The sequence below is a fragment of the Perna viridis genome, chromosome 8, assembly GCF_037379345.1.
Source record: "Perna viridis isolate PV_CMFRI_1.1 ecotype Kerala chromosome 8, ASM3737934v1, whole genome shotgun sequence".
NCBI classification, from domain to species: Eukaryota; Metazoa; Mollusca; class Bivalvia; order Mytilida; family Mytilidae; genus Perna; species Perna viridis.
In genome coordinates, this window is record NC_142452.1 from 25354048 (window position 1) to 25376050 (window position 22003).

At 33.6% G+C, this 22003-nt stretch overlaps 1 protein-coding gene across 1 annotated transcript; it reads right to left on the reverse strand.

The window, feature by feature from the left end:
• Positions 1 to 1371: 1371 nt before the first annotated feature.
• Positions 1372 to 21143, reverse strand: LOC148609973 (uncharacterized). Its single transcript, XM_088541933.1, has 2 exons — positions 20917 to 21143; positions 1372 to 4613 (listed from the first exon to the last, which is right to left on the reverse strand). The coding sequence occupies exon 2, from the start codon at positions 4544 to 4546 to the stop codon at positions 1826 to 1828; it is 2721 nt and encodes a 906-aa protein (XP_088398059.1). The 5' UTR covers positions 4547 to 4613; positions 20917 to 21143; the 3' UTR covers positions 1372 to 1825.
• Between the last annotated feature and the right edge of the window lie 860 nt (positions 21144 to 22003).

Here is a 22003-nt window from a genome sequence, read left to right on the forward strand (position 1 = left end):
CAACATCCCTTCAGCACCTGCGTATGGAGGGTTCATATCACAACTCATACGTTATGCCAGAGCTTGCCGAAACTACGCAGACTTTTTGTATCTCGCTAGAACTCTAACAAATAGGCTTCTGGAACAGGGTTATGTTACTACAAGATTGAAGTCATTACTACAGAAGTTTTATGGTCGTCATCATGAACTCGTGGATCGTTATGGTGTATCCATCAGCACCATGAGAACTGATTTATTCAACGGGTCATAGTTTTCCTTCCCTCGTTTGTCTACCCCATGTTGACTTTTTATGAGCAACTCGGCGGGTGTTTCTAGAAAAGCAGAGGACGCTTACCCTACCGGTGCACCTGGTCCATGCTTCCAGTTTTTAGTGGAGTCCGAGTTGCTCATTTACTTTTGTTACTTTGTATGTATGATTTTAGTTACTGTATGTTCTTTGTTGTATATGTCTGTTTTCCATATCTGGTCTTTGTCCCTGGATTACATTGTTTTGATTACAGCTATAACCTTGGTTCCCTTGATTACTCATTCAAAGAAACCAGCTTTCTCTCTCGTATATGATTAGATAGGTATATAGTGCCATACAGTTCTGTGTTATATCTAATTAGTAGTCAATGTAGATTCAGTGCAGGTTTTGTGTTATTAGATATCGGCAATTTAGAAGTACCGAAGCATTAAAACAAAAAGACAAAGAAATTGCAGTTTTTAGTGGAGTCCGAGTTGCTCATTTGCCTTTGTTACTTTTTATGTATGATTTTAGTCACTCTATGTTCTTTGTTGTGTATGTCTGTTTTCCTTGTCTGCTCTTTGTCCCTGGATTACATGCTTTTGATTACCGTTATAACATTGGCTCCCTTGATTACTCTTTGACTCTATTGGTCCGTAAATAATTTTACTTTTTATGAATATCTAAATATTTTTCCCTCCAAAAAACGAAATAAGATATAAGGATGGTTTGAATATTTATCTGCAGATCTTTTAAATCAATTCAATAGAATGACCCACTACAGTTCACTAGTTTATATACTGCATGTTCAGAGCATACTAATCTTACTTCATTGTTTTAGGTGGTGCATAATGGAAAACTTCGAGACATATCTCTCAGCTTCTATTGGAGGGAATAATAGTACGTAGATATCTGGTATACTGCTTTTACCCGATACTTAGTACTGTATTTTGCCTTTTCAGTTTCATTGCTCCAATTTTTGTTTGTCGAACGACTAAGCAATTTTTAGGTGGTGCATAATGGAAATTCCCGAAACAGATTTTCCAACTTCCATTGGAGACCAGCGATAAAATGAAAGTTTTTACGAACTAGATAGATATAACCAGTGATAATTAATGTGCAAAATATTAACAATCTTCAAAAATGATAAAAAATGAATTTCAAAACACAAATTATGACCTTACACAATTTGAATCAATACACCTTTTCAAATTTGATGAAAGCATATTTCTTTAAATAATTTTGCAATGGAAAAAATAGCTGTTTTAAATTCGTTATATAATGATAATGTAATGCATTTCATTTGCATGAATTGTGTAATTTAATTCATTAAGTCATTCTAGCAGTAGTAATGGAACTGCATACATGATGAAATAATGGTAATGTAATGCGTTATATTGTCGTGTAATGAACCCCAGACCTGCAATGTATGAACAAAAAAGCTCATACATCAAAAGTTCGATCATTGCGGTGTCGTATTACCGACACACTTTCATTCTTTACTGTTCTATACAATCTATACAACCGTAATTGTATGTCGCTGTTTCTCGGGTTATTGGTTAAATAAACTGAGTGAAAATAACCCAAAAAATAACAATATCAAAAATGTATATTTAAATATTTTGACACAAACTGAACACATTCTGTACGTTTCAAAGCCCACCCCGACCGGGTGATGGACAACCCTGCTGTTTCTGGTAAACGTTTTCTATTAAAAGTTACTGTTTGTTTTACGAACAACGGCTTTGTTTTTGTGGCTTTGGTTATAATACCGTTCATTGATATATCTTCACAAAATTTGTCTTTATTCCACTCAACTAAATCTTTATCGCTCATGTACTGCTGTAAATATTTCCGATGAAATAGCATTGTTTTGCCAATAGTTATGACAGCAATACGACCGTGAACCTTGTATTCATTATTTGGTCCAACATAGCGCATGTCCGGAACTACACCTATCAGCCTATCAACGTTCTGATTCCAATGTAAAAGCATTTTTCGAAGAAGGGGTTCGTTCACCATGACGTCATCGTCGATCTCCAAAACAGCATCAGTTGTTACATACTGATACACATCAAAGCGGTTGTTCATACTGTTTACCTCTTGTTGAACGAATATTATTTTGGAATCATTAAATTTAGATATAGGGAAGGGATTCTCCTTATTGTTCCATATCAAAACAATTGTTTTAACAGCTTTCATCTTAGAATAAGATGGAAGAATCATTTCATAATTTTTCATCCGCTGCGTGGAATACCCCATTAAAACAATTGTAACGTTTAATTCATCAGCGTTTCCAACGCATACGGTTTCTGAGCCCTTCAAATGTTCAAGGTTCAAATAAGGAATTATTGATGTACAAGGAGTCGTGTAACGACTTACCTCAGTTTTCCATTTTCCAAGGTGTTGATAAGATATTGTCATTTTGATATGCTTGTGTATAAGGAGTTCTTCCATTGCCTCTGGGCCCATGGTCTCAGTAAATATAAGAATAACTCTTTTCACATTTGATGACTGCTTCACTATTTCTAATTGATCCATGACAATTGAATAATTTGTGTTAGAAACAAAAAATAGTACATCTTGCTCACCGACTGTGCGTTCAAAGCAAGGGGGATGTTGAGGTATAGTGGTGTCCAACTTTCCACTTCGTTTTCTACCGATAAAGTAAACACCTTGGTTCTTTAAACGTCGAAGCTCCTCTGTGTCCCATGTGACATATATTTCATCAAACGCTGACATGACTTGTTTTGCAATAATCGATTTAATGCGTATGGGATGTAGTTTGAATTCGCGATCTTCGGGAGAATTGGCTTTACCACGGTATGTATCCCAAATACGCTCATGCCATATGAATAGTCCATTATCTTTTAATAAATTAATCGCGGAATTAAGAATTGATAGTCCATCGTATACGTGTTCGATGACATTTATCATGACCAATGTGTCAAATTTTGCCATGTTGTTGATTTCCTCCGCAGGTATAGAAAGCAACGTTGTGGGTAATCCATCGAAGTCGCCGTCTTTGTAGTAGCATTGTTTCACGTGATTAATATAATGAAATGCCATCGGCTCGATCAACGTTACGCTTGTTACGTTTTTATTCTTAAGTACACTTTGACACTGGGTATAAGGGCCAGCTCCAAGTTCTATAACATCACCAAGATCATTCGGTAAGGCCTTGTAGTAGTCAAATGATTTTGCATGAGCGTCGTTTCTGTCCGTGCTAGAACGTCTTGTATCCCATGTGACCTGTTCTACAGATTGTGCTCCATGCCATCTTTCACATGACACAGAAACAGTTCCGTAATTATCGTTGTAAAAGCACTCATCATTTAAACGAGAACATTGTTTTTGAACAAATGTATCACAGTTGCTACCTGTCCACGAAGGACTACAAAAGGACTTCCCCAAAAACGTAAAACTTTTCGGAAAAGTTCTAATAAGACTCTGCCCTGTATTCATCGATTGAATAGTTTGCTTTTGTCCTGTATTAGTCATACTAATATCTGTTGTTTCAGTTTTCGCATAACTTCCAATACACCATCCTTTGGTGGCTCCACGAAATACCCAATTTTTGGCCACAATCATATCCAAATAGCTCACAAGGTTGTTTTTCTTGAGGTAATCAACGCCTTTGAGAACAGCAGGCCACGATTGTGAGCAATCGTCCATAAGGAGAAGATTATCTTTTGAGGCCAACCGTGCCATATTTTTCATGTCAGTTAACGGAAAGTTCGCATGATGAGCACCATCTATGTGAATGATGTCGCAAATACCCTGATATTTAGGAACTGTTTTAGTTGAGTCTCCTTTGATGAGATTAATATCTCTGTCATGAAATTTCTTTCGTATCCAGTCCAAAGCAGCATCTTCATAGTCTTTTCTATCCCACATATCGAAAGCTGTATATTTAGCCTTATCAGTCGAAAACAAAAATACTGATGCGCTATGGCCCCCTGCAAATCCTATTTCACATATTGTACGAACTTGGTGCGTCCTTGAAAATTGTTTCACTGCTTTCATGTAACTTTCAACTTGCTGAAGACCTTTTGCACTGTATATATTGCCATAAATCTTATTTTCGGGAGACTTTTCCCGAATGGTAACATCTAAATCGTCTAAAAGTGCAAACAACTTGTTCATGTTTTTGTTACTTGAATCTTCTTGTTCAAAGTGAGAAACAACCACTGCTTTTGGACTAGGTTCTATAAATTCATATTTATTATTACTTCCATAATTCGTCATAAAATGATACTGCATTACAACAAAAATAATTATGAAGAAAACGATGGAACCTGTCCTCAGCTTCGACGCCATTGTTCTGAAAACAAGGTGACGATGAATCCTTAGATTCCTTTTTATAGCTCTAGTCCAGTGAAGTGTCCTGAAAAAGCAAAAAAAAATTATTTTTTCAAGCATCATTAAAACTTTTATTTTGGCTATCATATGATAAACATGAGGCTCCCAGGAGCCTGAATCGCTCACCTGGTTAAATTTTTGGCTTTCAAGGGCAATAACTCTAACAAAGAGTTGTCCGACAATTTTGACTCCATGAAGACTTTGGTAGGACTTATGAGAATAATTTCATCAATCGAAAGTTTCATTCTGTCTATTATAGTTTTCAAGATATTGACTGAAAACTGCAAAAAAAACGTAATTTTTCGCCTTTCAAGGGCAATAACTCTTATATGGAGTCGTCTGACAACTTTGATCCTTGGGGACTTTGGTAGGACTTATAATAAGGATATTTCAGCAATTGAATGGTATTGGCCAAACCTAATGGTTTCGGAGATATATGCAAAAAACTACTGTACTACCATTATATTCTATTTTTAGCAACGGCGGCCATGTTTTTTAACCGATCAGAAATCCAAACGGTCATTTTGTTAGGATATCCTAAAAAACAAAAATTACAACTTTCATTGAATTCTGTATGGTAGTTTTTGAGAAGAAGATTTTTGAATGTAATAACATCAAAAACTGCAAAAAAAAAAAACAACCAAAAAGGGCAGTAACTCCAACATGGGTCAACAGATTTCCACCAAAATTTGACTACAGATACATCTTATCATGTTGAATATTTTCAATTTGCCTAAACCTAACGGGTTTGGAGATATATGCAAAAATCTGCCGTTTGACCCCTGTGTTCTATTTTTAGCAACGACGGTCATGTTTTTAACTGATCAAAAATCCAAACGGTCACTTTGTGCAGGATGCTTTAAGAAACAGTCATTATAAGTTTCATGTAAATCTTTTCAGTAGTTTCAGAGGAGAAGATGTTTGAAGAAATTGTTGATGACGACAACAACGACGACGACGGACGCCAAGTGATGGCAATAGCTCACATGGCCTACGACCAGGTGAGCTTAAAAGGGCAGGGTGAGAAAGTTCACAGTAAAAAGAAAATCTATGAAAGAAATTATCAAAAATTATAATAAGGAGAATTACATGTAGATGTCGTCCTGAGACTTTTCACTTCAGTATGCTTAATGGCTTTTCGGATGTCTGGTGTAAAACAGAGAGAAAGTACTATGTAAAACGATGTACTTTATTTGCAGGTTGCTATGTGAATCTAAAATATAATCCTTTACACAAACAATTCAGAAATCTCACTTGTTCTAAATTTAGAATTTATAACTCTGTAGACAAATTATTTAAACCCAAAATTTCAATCCAAATCTATATCATATGCTAGTGAAACTGCTTTACAAAATACATTGTGAAATACAACATACTGAATCAAAGTAATTATTGTCATGGATACCAACTACACAAACAATAAACAATTTATTCGAAGGATAAGGAAAATTAAAAGTATATTCAAATGATTGTCTTGAATATTCAAGTTATTATTTTGAATTTTGAATTATGTGTTTTCTAAAAAATAAAAAAAAAGATTGGCCGATATAGGTTTCCATTGTTCATTTAAACGCTCTTGTTTTCCGTTGTTTTTCTATGTAGTATAGGTATGTTTTGCTATTGAAAAGTATTGCTGTTGATCAAAATATTGTCTAAAGTAAGCGTATTTTACTAGAATAGTTGCTACAATTGTCGCCCTGCTTTAAAGTTCCCTTTTGTTTGACTGATGGTTTTTCGGGTGCCTGGTGCAAAACAGAGAAAACATACTATATAAAAACGATGTTCTTTATCTGAAGGTTGCTTTGTGAATCAAAATACAATATTTACACAATAATTCAGAAGTCTCGCTTGCTGAAATTTGACTCTGAAAAGCAAGATTATTTAAACCCCAAAATTTTAATCCCAATCCAAATCATTTGCTCGTGAAATTGCTTTACAAAATACCCTGTGAAATAAAACATTGAAACAATCTTATTGTTGTCAAGGATACCAACTAGACAAACGATATTCAATTTATCCTGAGAATTCGAAGAATAAAGAAAAATAAAAGAATATTCTAAATGAAAACGATACTGAAATATCTTAATTACATAACACTTTAACAATACACTTGAAAAAGATAGCACTTTCCATACATCTGTTACACCCTTCATTTCGTGCATTATAAAGCTAGGACATCGCTGCTTCTAGCAGATGATTTGTAAGTCTTTTTGGATATAAACCACTAAAATCCCCAAAAATCTTTCGTAACATAGTGTTAGCCAATCAAATGCACGATGTGAGTGACACTGACCATCAGCTGGCTGTTCCTATACTTGGTTTTATTGTCGTTTTGTGCTAACATATATATACTCAATACTGTTTAGTCCTGGTTTGCACTCATATGTGGTAATTTATATGCGGACTGAGGGGTTTCTTAACGCCCTTTGCTATCATTTAGGGTCTGTAACGGACGGTGTAAAGAATCAAAGCGTGTTGCACAGCCCCCGGGCATAGCCATACCCGTGAATGTGGGTCATGGTGTAATCTGGGAAATTAGTTGTCATGTGACCACATTCATTCATTAAATTCATTTTCAAGTGATTTTATGTCGATCCGTGATCTAGTGATCCAGTTTGTGATCTAAACGCTGTAAAGTCTACAGCATTTGCCGAATCTTTGACCCAGCAAAATACTAATTTTTTTAGGATAAAATCAACACTTTCCAGTGCATGTAAGACAGACAGGTAAGTCAACTTATTGGGGCATGCCAGTCAATTGTTGAAAAATTTCCAAGGCCGAAAAAATAATGTTATATTTCCGCTCACTATTGTAAAATATTGTAGGGTTGGTAGGTAGGGATTTATTTTTATTCTTATTTAAATTTTGACATGAAATAAGTTATAATGACACCAACATCAGAACACAATGAAAACCAAATCTGCAGATTAAACATGTTATAGACTTAGTCCACGGTCTAATCCATTTTTGATTCGGCGCTGGAGATATTTTTTGTTTTGACTTACTTACTTACTTACTTACTGCCCTTTACGCCACTGGCATGTAGGGCAGCAACGAAGTCCCTCCACTCTTGTCTATCATTGGCAAGTTTCTGTAATGTGCCCCAAGTCTTCTTATGTTATTTGACTTCTGCTTCAATGGTGCGTCTCCAGGTGATCTTTGCGTTTTCCCTCAGGTGTCCAGAATAGGGCTGTTTTTGTGTTGTCTTTTTGGTCTTTTCGCAGGACATGTCCTAACCACTTCCATCTTCGTTTCATAATGATGATGGCCATGTCTTCTTGTTGGCATCTATTAAGGAGGTCCTGATTACTGATCTTAAGAGGCCAAAATATTCTTAGGATCCTCCTCAGACTCCTGGTGTGAAAGGTTGAGAGTTTGTGTTGGTCTAACTCTGTTATCCTCCAGCACTCTGACCCATAAACAGGATAGGCAAGACGCAACTGTTATACAATTTTAGTTTGGTGCGGATAGTGTACTGTCCTGATCTCCAGACAGGTTGCAAGCTATTAAATGCTCCTTTTGCTTTTGAGAGTCTAAGGTGGATGTCGCTCTCCGCACCTCCATCAGTTGTAACTATACTACCGAGGTATGTGAATTTGTTGGTAAAAGGTAGACATTGTTCGTGCAGTTTGATAGGTGTTGGTGTGTTTACCTCGGTTTTCTTTTTGTTGATGTTTAGCCCAATTTGTCCTGCAAAATTCAGAAGTTTCTTGGTCTTTTCTTGTATGTGTTGGTGGGTGTGAGAAAGCAAAGCTATGTCATCGGCAAAGTCTAGATCTTCCAAGATGGAGAAGGTATTCCATCTGATGCCTCTTGGTGTATCTTTCATTGTTTGTCGCATCACCCAATCAATGGCTATGATGCAATCAATGGCTATGATACAGTTGTAGATTTTTTCTTCGTTGCTGTTTCCGTAACATATCTTTTTTACAAGTTAGGGTTGTTAGCCCTAAGCTTAACCCCCATAACTTGGAGGACCAGTAGATTTTCTGTAGGGGGATCCTTCCCTTAGATGGATGCATCACCATGCTAACGAGTACCATCTTTACGGATTTTCCGTCTGGGTTTTCTCCCATAGCCTTTGACTGTCCAAAGCCTTCTACAAGGCAGTAGTGTGATGCTATTTAACCCATAGCTGGATCAAGGTTGATGAGTGCTAGGGCGTATCCACACGCCGATGGGCCTACACACTGCATCTCTAGGGTCCTTGATATTCCGAGATCCTCTACAGTTTAGCCTAGGATACTAGACCCTAGTTACCGTGTGCTGTCGCGAGGAGGCACTGTAGATCTTTGTTATGACGGTGGTGATCAAACCAAAAAAAATATCTCAAGCGCCGTATCCCAAAAGGGATTATCCACGGTCAGAAGCACACTCACGGCATGTATGTTTACAATCGATTCTAAACATTCGATTCGATGCTGTTTATGCTTTTGATGATCCAGTTACATGCTTGACATTGGCTGTTAATGGCAGACCTTAGGGCATGAATTGGGTCAGGGATTGAGTTTTTAAAACAAATGTCCACAAGCTAAATTTAGCAAATACTGAAACTTACATAACCTAAATCTAAGTTTTTTTTTGTTTTTGTTTTTGTTTTTGTTTTTTTTTTTTTTTGTTCTGTTTGTCTGAACTGAACTTATATACGTGTAGAATTCCACACACAAATATAAACATTTCAAATATGTGTACTGAAGCAAGTCTATACTCTTAAATTTCTTCGCCCCTGGAATGGTAAATGTTATAGCTCAGGCATATATTTATTTATTTATTTTTATATTTATATAATAAACAAAAAAAAGGGTGAGAAACTGGTATGTTTCAAACCACAATAAAAAAGCATATAACTGTAACCTTTCAATTATTTTTATTCAACTCCTGCTTCAAACTCATAAATAATTATGTCTTTATTACGTTGTGTTCTTAGAAATAAATTAAAATGAATTCAATATCTAAAAATATAGAACTGGACTGACTTTTAATTTATGTGTATAATGGTACATTGTGTATACTGTCTTCTTTGTTGGTGTCATCTGAAACCTCTTTGATGTCATGCACCGTACATAATTAAATATTTGTTGGTTTATAAAATTTCAGTTCTGAACTACAAAAAGGAAGATTGCAACTGGTTTTGACAATTATTGCCCCAAATTGTTTTTAATAAATGGACATAAACATTCTATAGAATTAAACAATGATATATGAAAGTTGATGTACACCATATCTCTTTCAAATCGTACCACCAGATGCCACACCCCAAAAAGTTTAGGATTAATTTTAATCTATTTGAATTTATGGACATTTTTGTACTTAAATGTATTTCATTATTTGATACGTACAAGTAAAAAATAAAACCAATATTCACTTCATTGGTGTGAGACATACCAGTCTCTCAACATCTTTGATTATAATGAACAATATTATATTTCTAAGAACACAACTTAATAAAAACATAATTACTTATGAGTTTGAAGCAGGAGTTGAATAAAAATAATTGATAGGGTACAATTTTTCATACCTTTCATTAAATAAGTGTGTGTGTGTGTGTGTGTGTGTGTGTGTGAAACATATCAGTTTCTCACCATTTTTTTTATTTGATATTATATAAAATATAAAAAAAATAAATAAATATATGCCTGAGCTATAATATTTACCATTCCAGGTTCAGTTCAGTTCAGCCAAACAAAACCAAAAAAAATTAGATTTAGGTTATGTAAGTTTCAGTGCTTGCTAAATTTAGCTTGTGGACATTTGTTTAAAAATCAATCCCTGATTGTAAGCATGTAACTGGATCATCAAAAGCATAAACAGTACTTTTAAGCTTTTAAGGTAAGCAATGCTGCATGGTTGTCAAGTTGTTGGAGTAGTTGGAGGTATATGAAGAAGAGGTTTCAGATATGAATTATACAGAATGAAATATACTGCATTATTTTCCGAACCCAGAAGTTGCAAAATTGCTCATTATAAGAAAAGTATATCAGTGCTGACAAAATTAATTTATAAAAAAGCCAGAAAGGTTCTTTGAGATAATGTTTCTTCGGGAGCGTTAAAAGGTTTCACTTTTAACTGTTACTAAAAAGACATAATAACAAAAAAAAACATACAACGTGATATAATCTAAGGAAAGAGTTCGTAAATGAAATGCACAGCGCGCAGTTGATAAAAAATAAGTATCAAAATGTAAATTATATTAAGACATTATAATTTTTTCATATTAAACTATTAAACATTTAAATTGTAATGTAAAAATCTACGTTGTCCAAGTGGCCGAATTTACCAAACATATAGTTGTTTTCACTCCAGGTGAGGCGTATTGATGGAAAATAGCTATACACAAAGGACAAATAGATTAAAACTATTTCTAATTTAAACAATTAATTTAATCCAGAAATTACATTTTGTCACTGGTTGGCTCTTAATTGGTGTGTACGATCTTTTTAACTTTCAATAATGTGACCTGTACCCCAACCAAAACATGTACAACATAGGTGTGAAATTATTAAACTTTGTTGATAAATAATTTAAGAAAACAATACAAATAAATAATTACCATCAATAGCCCTTTGGTCTTTAAAACACATTCTTTCAAAACCGTGAACATTATTTTGTCTGCAGTACCGTTTGTAAAATCAAATCATTTACAAATGATGCAAGCTTTGAAATCTAATAAAAGGCCACATGTCTCGACCAACAAACTAACAAGGTGTAGGGTTATAGAACACATTAATGGAAATAGCTCTTAGAATGCATTGCTATCGTTCACAAAATCGGCCACCCCTATAAACCGGCCTTTTTTCTTGTCCTAGTGGTGGCCGGTTTGGAGAAGTTTCACTGAATTTATGCCTATTATGTACTAGAAGGGATGGTGGCTTGTTTTCCCTATCACACAACAATGTTGAAAAAAACAGGATTTTTGATAATCTTTGTAAAGTATTAAAAAAAAATGCCTACTCTTTTTCTTATATTTGCAGATGGATGAATCGCCTCTCTGTTAAAAGAATGAGGGATTTTTATTTAAGTATCAAGACATTAATACTATACATGTAAAAGTTTTGTTAAATTTTGAAGAAGATTTACTGCATTTAATGAAATGGAGATTCTAAAGAAAAGTTAATGGCAGTGATGTTAAATGTTGAATGTACATACACGTTATGTTGGTTCTGAAACCAAATGATACTGGCAGTGGCTCTGGATATATTTTATACAGCTACAAAACACGTATTAGGATACAGTTTTTGTCTAGGGAAACAATTTTCAGGCTACAAATGTATATAACTATTTAGAAGTTGATAAAATTGTTGATTTAGTTGAAATATTGATTTTGAAGTGTTAACTGTGAGCCAATATCGATGGATTCAGCCTTAAAGTCCTTTATATACCGGTATTGTAACTTTGTTTCGTAAGAATTTCGTATGTTTTCTCTTGAGTACATGACTGTGAGTGGGAAATTTCACCAATACGCAGTATTATTCTGTTGATAGAAAACTGTTTAACTAGGACTAACGTAATTATACCTAAAGACAAAGATAATATAGACGTAAATTCTTAGCAAGTCACACACTACTAATTTGGTTCTAAGGAAGAGTAATTAACAGGCTTTTGGGGAATTGAAAACGGAACATATCCAAACCCCGAATCTGCATATATATATATAGGCAGATATATATATATATATGATAGCGACGTCATCGTCCTCGGCGTCCGTGTCGTCATCTACTATATTCACTTGGTTTTCGTCCAATGTTTTATAGTTATGGTTAATCAATTGTTATGAAATTTTCATATGATTTTACTAACAAATAAAGGAAGGCTCCTATATAATTTGGAGTTGATGGCCCCTTAGGGCCATCCATGTAACTGACAGATACCACACTGTTGGTTTCTGTTAATCTAAAAAATTGAGAGTCCAGAATTAGAGCAAACAATTTACCAAGTAAAAGTGAAATGCCAATCCTTAAAATGACATAGTAAGTTCAACACATCCATGCAAGTATACCTTCAAAAAAAAGAAGTATTGTAATATGTATATGACTGGTCTTATGGTTATGGCAAGCCATTGTGGAATTTGTTCCCCATTTATTGATATCAGTAGATATTTAGTAACATGTGTTAATGGATATATATCAACATGTGCATAATACAATTATTGATATCAATAAATGGAAGAGATTTCTAGACAATGCAAACACATTCAAGACAAAACGTTTGTATATTCAAATTTGCTCTTCGGGCAATACCAGTCTGCGTCCATACTTGTCCTTCGGGCAATACCAGTATGTGTCCACACTTGTAAAATATAATAGAAATAAAACTTTGTTCAAGCCCGTTATTTAACTTTCGATTTTACAAATTATTGTTGTGTGAACAAAGCACAGTTTATCCAAGTAAAGAAATAACTCAAAATAATAAAATAGAGTAAAAATAAATTTGAATACTGTAAAATTAAGTAAATCAACTATTTTGAAACCTTCCGTTTTATAGAAACAATATCATTCTGTTACCGGCCTGGATATAGAATGTGGCGTGCCAAGTAACACCGAAACAAGAAAATGTCAAAATACTGAACGCATTGATAAAACAAAATAAACCAAGAAAATAAGAACGTTATTATTAAGATACCGAAAATACATCCTTCCATATGACATAGTTACACAAATAATGTGTTAAAATTTCAAACTACTGTGACGAGTAGTTGGTGAGAAAAGTGCGACGAAATTTTCAACTTGCAAAATGAGATAAAACAAATAAATGGCAGAAGAATATGTTAAGGCTTCAATTGTGACGAGTAGTTGCTGCGAAAAGTGCGACAAAAATATATTGTCAAGAATTTTTCCGAAAATAGATCCCATTACATGGCATAACTTCGGGAAGAATATGGTAAAATTTCAATGGTGACAAGTAGTGGCTGCGAAAAGTGCGACGAAAATATAATGTCAAGAATTTTTCCGAAAATGGATCCCACTACATAGCAAAACTTCGGGAAGAATATGTTAAAATTTCAATGGTGACGAGTAGTTGCTGAGAAAAATGCGACGAAAATATAATGTCAAGAATTTTTCCGAAAATGGATCCCACTACATGGCAAAACTTCGGGAAGAATATGTTAAAATTTCAATGGTGACTAGTTGCTGAGAGAAGTGCTAAAAAATAATATAATGTCAAAAATAAACAAAGTCCGCGGCAAACAGGAAGTTGTTATCGATTTATTCGAAAATGAATACCACCAAATGGCATACCTACGGGGAGAATGTCTTAAAATTTTTAGCCGCTGGGATCAGTAGTTTCTAAGAAAACTTTGACGGAAAAAAGTGTTACGGAAACACGGACAGATGTAAACTGTGTATCCCCTCTCCTTCAACACGGGGGTTTAAAAGTAATTTTTCTATTTTAATATTATACATTCCATTTTTTTATAATTTGAAATGTTAACAGAGCAAACTAAGAGGGCCCTCGTTGACTCGGAACTTCAGTACTTTGATTTCTTTAGTTATGAGCAATATATGTACAAGATAACATGAGTACCTACAATGAATTACGATAAAACAAAAACAATGAGTCAAGTACATCCATTGATTGAACGATTGAATTTTTTGGATTTTTTATTCAACTACCGCAGAAGAATTTATAACCAGTAAAAAAAAAACAAATTCAAAGATGGTTAAATGCAAAAATTCAAGAAGTAGCCAAAATGTTATCATCAGATAGAAATTTTGAATTCAACAAGTGCAGATTAGACACAGAGATTATTGTATGTATGCAAATGTGCGTGTATGCTTATGAATTTTGTGACATACGAAAATAGAGTATTAAGCAAGGTGCAAATATGTGAAAATAATCCAAAATTCTCAATTATTATATTTAAGATTGAGAAAACTTACTAAAGTGCTCAAGGTAACAAAAAACACAAAAATACATCAAGTCGGTTGAGTAACTGGTATTTTCGGGGGCGGGTGGGGGGTGCTACTGATTTTTATATTTATTCTGTTTCTTGGTATAATACATCGTTTTACACACATTTTAGCGGGACCTTAAAATAGACGAAATTTAACATATTTCATTTCTACATAGTCAAAGTAAATTTAATTTCCAAAATAAATCAATTTAAATATCAATTTAGCTGCTGTTTTTAAAATACAACAAAAAGATATCGGATATGCATGTAGATAGAAATTTGGAAGCGTTGATCGTAACACATTTCACTTCCTGTCCAAAATGTACCCTGACCATGCCAACGGTCAACGCGTTTACACACCGATGAAATGTTCCTATTATTTCATTTCATCTGCCCAAAGCGTTCATGATCGCGGACATCGTTTTGGTTTTTAGGAATGCAATACACAACGATCAAGAGGTGTAGCCCGGTAATTGTAGGCATGGCCAATATAAATAGCTTCGGTGTGTTTCATCGACTTACACTCTTCACGCTGACGTACTCCCAAACAGTTAGAGTGGGGAAACGCTCTCGGACCCACGTGGGTCTGGGACTAGGCCAGAGCGTCAACAGAGCAGCCCAAATGCTAGTAGGACATACTCTAAGTTCTTCGGTCAGGTATCCCGAAGGCTGGGCTTCGCTACCTCCGACTACTAACAGTCACCTACTAACACAATCCCCGCAACGGACGGTCGTGTTTGATCCGCAAGGATAGTCAAAACCGTATAAACCACCAATCGGATCATCGACTCATATGTAACATCGGTTATAATATATAGAGCCAATTATTCAGATTGGTGTATTTTAATGTCATGTAAAGTAAATATAATTAGTAACATTTGAAAAAAATTATTTATACAAATAGCTTCTCATTAGATGGCTAATGGAACATTTTTGTGATTCTTGAAATTTAAAGTGTTTCCCAATCCCAACAGTCGACCTATAACCGTTCCCTGGTTAATAGCCACATAATTCTGCTATTCAGGCTGTGAAAACAAATCATTTACAATCATCCAAGCTGATTCCGTGTACTCTAAAAATCAAGTTGATGCATTTTTTTTCTTTTTATGCCATAGTGTATCTGTATATTGCAAAGTTCTAGTTTTATCAAGTTCACAGTTTCTCATAAGCCATGAATGGCTGAGTTTCTGCCCTTTTTACGTATTTTATAGATTGTACATAATGTGTTTTATTATATTTAGACAGATATGTGACAATTTAATAAAATATAATAATATCATTATCATTATTATTATTATTATTATTTATCTATTATTTTGGTTAGCAATACCAAGTGTAAAACGTTTGGTGAAAAAAATCCATGTGTTCGCATCATACATGTATTGCTAGAAAGAAACGGTAATTAGAGTAAATGGTATCGATTTGTTACCTTTTACAAGCCTTTACGAAGATCGGGCAGACTTTTTAAATTTTGTAATATTCATGACATGTCCAGGGGGTAATTTGCTCTTTTGCTACGATCAGTCAGTAACTTTATTTATAGTCCGTTTGACCAGTTAAATTAATATTATTATAACCGTTCTATTTTTTCTCTATATCGGGGAAAAAGTCACTTTAGTAGAGCCATACTCAATAACATAAGGTTTTACATATTTTAATAACATCCGAATAATTCAGCAGAATATAACATAACTGAACATAAAAATCACAAACAATATCAGGTTCGAATATTAATGTTTTGCATCAGGAAACCCCAAAAGTAATTCAGATGGAAAATCAAAATAGAAGGTGCATAATATAAAAAATCTGTGAAAGTTTCATTAAATTCCAGTCAGTGGTTACAGAGGTGTTGTGGATTAGAACTAAGGTTGGACGATGGGACGGACGAACGCACCGAAGAACGGACCGACTACATGAAGATTACTTTTCAAGCGTGGGTATAATTATACATTTTAAAAATGATATACGTCAATTATAATAAAGTTAAATTCTTTAACAACTCTACCTTAAGGTTTAAATTGTGATATAACATCTTTATGGTTATGAGTATTTTTCTATTCACTACATGTTTCTTACGAGGATTTGTACTAGCGATGGTCATTTATAGATGAGTAATTGTGATAAATAATTCCTTTGTACGAAATATTCTCGGCAAATATTGATCGTTAACTACATTGAACAAATATTGTAATAAGTTAATCTCTGAAATAAGAGTAGAAACCGATTTCAGCTAAACGCCGTTCCATGTTTTTTTTTTTTGTTTCTTTTTTCAATTGAAAATAATTGATAATGATGAAAAATTCAAGGTTCCATAGATACATGTATTTACTTTGGCGAACTTATAGTATTTTCAATGAAATATCACTGATCTAGCAACTATAAGCAATATATAAAATAAGCTTCAATCTTTTCCATGTGGCGTGTCCAGGGAATGGGTTTCAGAGGTGTGAAAATTTAAACAATTTCTGTACGAATTATGGGAAAAGAATGGACATTTCCCTTTTATATAAATTTCTGCCCTATTTTTTTTGCAATCATGATTTACTATTTTCCTCGTTTGAATGTTGTGTCTATAATAGCCCAAACCCTGTTCCTGGTTTTGGTTTAACCAAGCTGTGCTTTAGATTTTAAACATATTTAATACCTGGACATAAGTGATCAATACAATATTCTTTATCAACTTGTTAAAACGTCTTTCACCCGAAGGACATAAATGTAACCAGTTTTAAATTGTCATTTTAATTTTCTGTTCTATAAATTTGACCCATTTATAAATTGGAACCACCACTCGAACATAAAAAAAAAGAATAAATAAGTTTTAGTCATGTCAATATTATCATAATGTATCTGATGATGCCCATCTCGTATCGTTAATTGGTTTAATAAATACATTTATCTTATAAATATGAGCCTTGACCAACAGCAACGTTATCTGTCCAACGCTGTTATAAAAAGTGGCAGACTCTGTAAGATTCAGGCAGTGGGTGAAACATGGGATGAAAAAAAAATCCACCATTTCGAAAGTTTAATTGACTATTGACTATCATGTTGGTAAATTGAGTTATAATATTATTGTAATGAACAATTCAAGGACAGATAACTCTGTCAAAAACATCATTTTTCTAACATACTATTAAAAAATTTCTGATCAAATCAAGTTAAGCACAGATCAAATAATGGTCTTTTTAAATGGAGAAAACATTTTCAAGAGAAATTCTTTTATCAGATCGGTGGGGTTTTGTCATGCATGTTTCTGATTTTTTCCCATTTTGCCTGATTCTTACAAGAACTTAAAAGCTCTCTTTTTTCAGGGTTGAGTATAGTAAATCAATTTTCAATAGTGAGACAAAGATGAAAAAAATGTTTAATCTTTTAAACTGAATAATTTCACATTTTCCATTTTTCTCATCAATAGTTTAGCTGACATAAATACATTTGTATATTCAGCACATAAGAATTATTTCAGGACCTTCATTGCTGAAATGAAAATGAAATAATGTGCTGTATAAAAGAAAAAAAATCCTCTATTGAACTTGGCTTTTTAATCACTCGTTTGATGTTAGATTACTGGGTTGTTCTGTTATATGTACGTTTGAATCCATTTCCGTCAAAACAAAAGAATCCCTAGATTATCGACAAGGTCCGGCAACATATTTTCATATGATGATCAGAAATTAACCCATGGTAAAATATATTTGCATTTTTCTAATCTTCTACACTACAGTTTACAACCAAGAAATAGAAGCCGATCAATTTTTAATTTTGCATTATGACGTCTATTGACTTAAGTATTGGATCAAATAGTGTCGATGGAATCATTGCTTTTGTAGTCCTTCTTTTTGTCTTTTTTTAAATACCCTAAATATTTGATTCGCTCAACCCCACCACAATCGTCATAAAATTTTCTTTCAGTCCAATGAACGAAAGAAAAGGGTATCGATCTTGCAATGTCGTACACGTACGTAGGCCCAATTTCAATGTAATTTTTACAATAAATTTTCAGCATATTGTTGAAGAAAAAATAAACACGTCAAAACAATTTTTAATCTTTAAAAAAGTAAACAGGTGAAGACATCGTGTTCAATTAAATACACCCAATACTTTATTACACTACATGGAGATATTTGTACTTGACAACAATTGACAATAAATCTTAGATTTGCGACTTACACGTTAAAACGGACAAACTTTTAGATTTCAAACATCTTTGCATTTTTTTTTTTTTTTATAATTTTCACTTTTTACTTACTAATTGTTCCCTTTTAATTTTATACTTTCTTATAAAATCATAATTCTTATTTCATTTGTGTGTATATATATGAGTTCAAATGTAATTTCATGGTTCCATTGCATTTTAGTCTTGCTATTTCAAATTCTTTATCATTGCTATATCTTGATTATATCGTACATCTTTTAACTATTAGTTTCCATTGTTTTTAATGTCATTTTATATGAGTCTTTTCTTGTATATTATAGTTTGTATTTGTATCGTGTCAAGCGCTTAGGGTAATTGTTTATATTATATAATGCGCTATACAAATGGTATATAATTATAATACTTTCGATGAACAAATGAACCAGTGTACCGGGCGAGTGTCTCTCTTTCGCCAAAACATTTTTTTCTGATTTTTATAAGGCAAAAAAATAAGAAAACTTCTGTGTTGAAACCTGGTGACTTGGGTACGTCCAGAAAACGGGAATCTTCTTCTGTGTCGCGCTTGGTAGTTTTTAAAGGTCAACTTGGTACGTCCAGAACTTGGATAAGTATTCACTGGTGCTTGTGATTTTCCCGGGGCCAATATTGTACAATTGTACAACTATTGTTTCATTCTAATTACTTACAAAATAAAATATTATGCTCTTGATGAAACAGAAAAAACGGTTCCGATCAAGATTCACAAAATATAGTAAGTTCCTACAAGAGAAAGGTTTCAATCCCCGGACCGAACCCTCCACCTAAACCCGCCACTGCGGACCGAACCAAAGATACTCCTGCTGACCGACAGTAAAAAAAGTACAAATTTAACTATAATAGGACCATGAACAGTGGTAAATATAATGTAGGTGGCGGATTCAGTTGAAGGCAACTGTCGAGGTTGGACCCCCATTTTGTTGGAAAATTCTGGAAAAGTTTACCACTCCATTTTTTTTATTTTCGCATTCGTACTTGTATATGGCCGAAAATCCAGTAGATTTTTAGATGTATCAAATTTATTTTGATAAGAGGTATCAACAAGTTGAGCTTTTTTTCAATCATTTAATAAATATATGAGATATTTAGTCAACATTAACATGTACAGTTTCTTAACAATTCAATACATATGTGTGTCGTTTCAACTTATTTTTAAGTAGCAGTCTTTATAAAAATCAGACAGGAGGCGATTCATACATGTCAAAAACCCACGGAATTTTTTTATTACAAATTCAGAAACACAAGCAGACTACATAACCAGTCTTAGTAATTCTGTTATGCAATTTGTATGAAATTGGCACTTTGCAAGAATTTTGATTTTGTTGAAATTAGTAGAAGATGAATGACTTGTTTTTTTTAACTATAGATCACTATCGTTACATAAAATATAGAATTTGTAGGCACAAAATCAAGGTTTAGTTCGATGTTTTTTCTACACCATGAACCATCTCTACCATAGGTTATGTTTAAATATTATATAATTAAACTAAAAAGAGTTTATTTCAACTAAAATTGAAATATCGGGTGGATAAAAAAGGTGTTCAACTCAAGTTATATAAACACCGGGATGGGGGAAAGGTTAAATACAAGTTATATAAACACTGTGATGGGGAAAGAACGTTGAGAACGCAAAATTTAAATCTAAGTAATACATATAGGAAATTATTTGTTGTCTTTTCTAATTTAATTGTTATTGGTGTCCTCTGCTCTAAGGATGACCTATAGAATAATTGTTAATCTCGTAAAATGGCTGAAGGGCTACACTAAGTGTTGACCTAGACACACTTTAAAGTTTTAGTTTCCTTGTATCTATTTCCTAATAATTCTTGCTTCTTTTTTTTATTCATTAATTATCTTTGCTGGACTTACTACAACAGTTGCAGATCCAAGATGAGTTCAGGGGTTTCTTTCGTTGCAAAATTTTGTATTAATTTTGTGGAAATAAGCAAATGATAGCCCACAACCCCTCCTTTTTGTTATTTGCATTGAACTCGGGGAGCTGTCCACTCCCCCACCCATTTCTTTGTTAAATCTATTGATCTACCACTGTTAAAACATATTGAACCCATTCATTTTCAACTGAAATGTGCATACAATCATCCATTGTATGATCTAATATAATACAAAATTCAGTCATGTTTCTCAAAATATTAAATCGATCAACATTGAGTCTATTGCCTATTCGAACATTTTTACACTGATTTTTTTCGTCGATTTGGAAACAAATAAATTCACTGCACTTACCTTAATATATAACGTTTAGCTTTCTTTCACTTTACTTTCCGTCTCCGGGTGAGAAGTGTAATGATTGCAAATATAAATATATCGAGGCAACATGATGAATTAAGGCCCTTTCAAGAGGGTCTTTCCGGAGAATAATACCATATGTTTCATTGTCAATACCGCCAACATCGCATTAATTGTACATGTATCTATAAGCATATTATACATGTATGTGCGACTCTCCAGGTTTAGTATAAATTATTGATTAGGTATACGTAGCCAAGTAGCCTTCAGGTAAATTGGGAAATGACTAAACACGGATGGACACCAAGGAAATATGTTAAACCGATTTATAGATAGGAAATGTAACCTCTATTGCTTTACAGAGTTCACTGGGATCATTGAGGTGGGTTATTTGTAAGAAAGGGCCTCATGTAGACGGCCATGAAACAGCTTTCAATTATTGTTGTCAAAATGTTGGAGTAAATACGGTGCTGTGACTATTAAATCCTGTTTTTTTAGGCAGTTATTTGAGTTATTTGTTTCTATTCAGAACGGCCATTAGAACCGAGGACAGAATAGTCCGAATTTCTTCTGAACCTACAACCCTCCTAATTTTCTTTTTTATTTGGATATTGATAACCCGACATATGAATATTTAAATGAAAAAAGAGGAGGGATACAGGTAGTAATAGGTGATTTATGATGTAGAAAAAAACACATAACAAACGATGCTTTTTCGGTCTATATATTCTATACTTTAAAATAATCATTTGTATCTTATGAGAAATCCTATCAATCAAGTTAAACTTTATCAAGAACGATAACTCTTACAAGGTGCTAATATATAATTTTTATCTCAAAAGTGCAATAACCGTAACATAAACTAGGACTAGTTGATATGTGGTCTGTAATGGTTTCTGAATTAGAAATGAAAGTGAATTCCGTGGGTTTTTGAAATGCACGAATCACCTCCTGTCTGATTTTTATAAAGGCCGTAAACTGAGAGATTTGAGATTTGTGCGATAAAATGTGATACATAAAATGAAGGCATCAAGTTAGGAATTATATACTTTGTGCACATTGTGTTCTTCTAATGATGCATGAG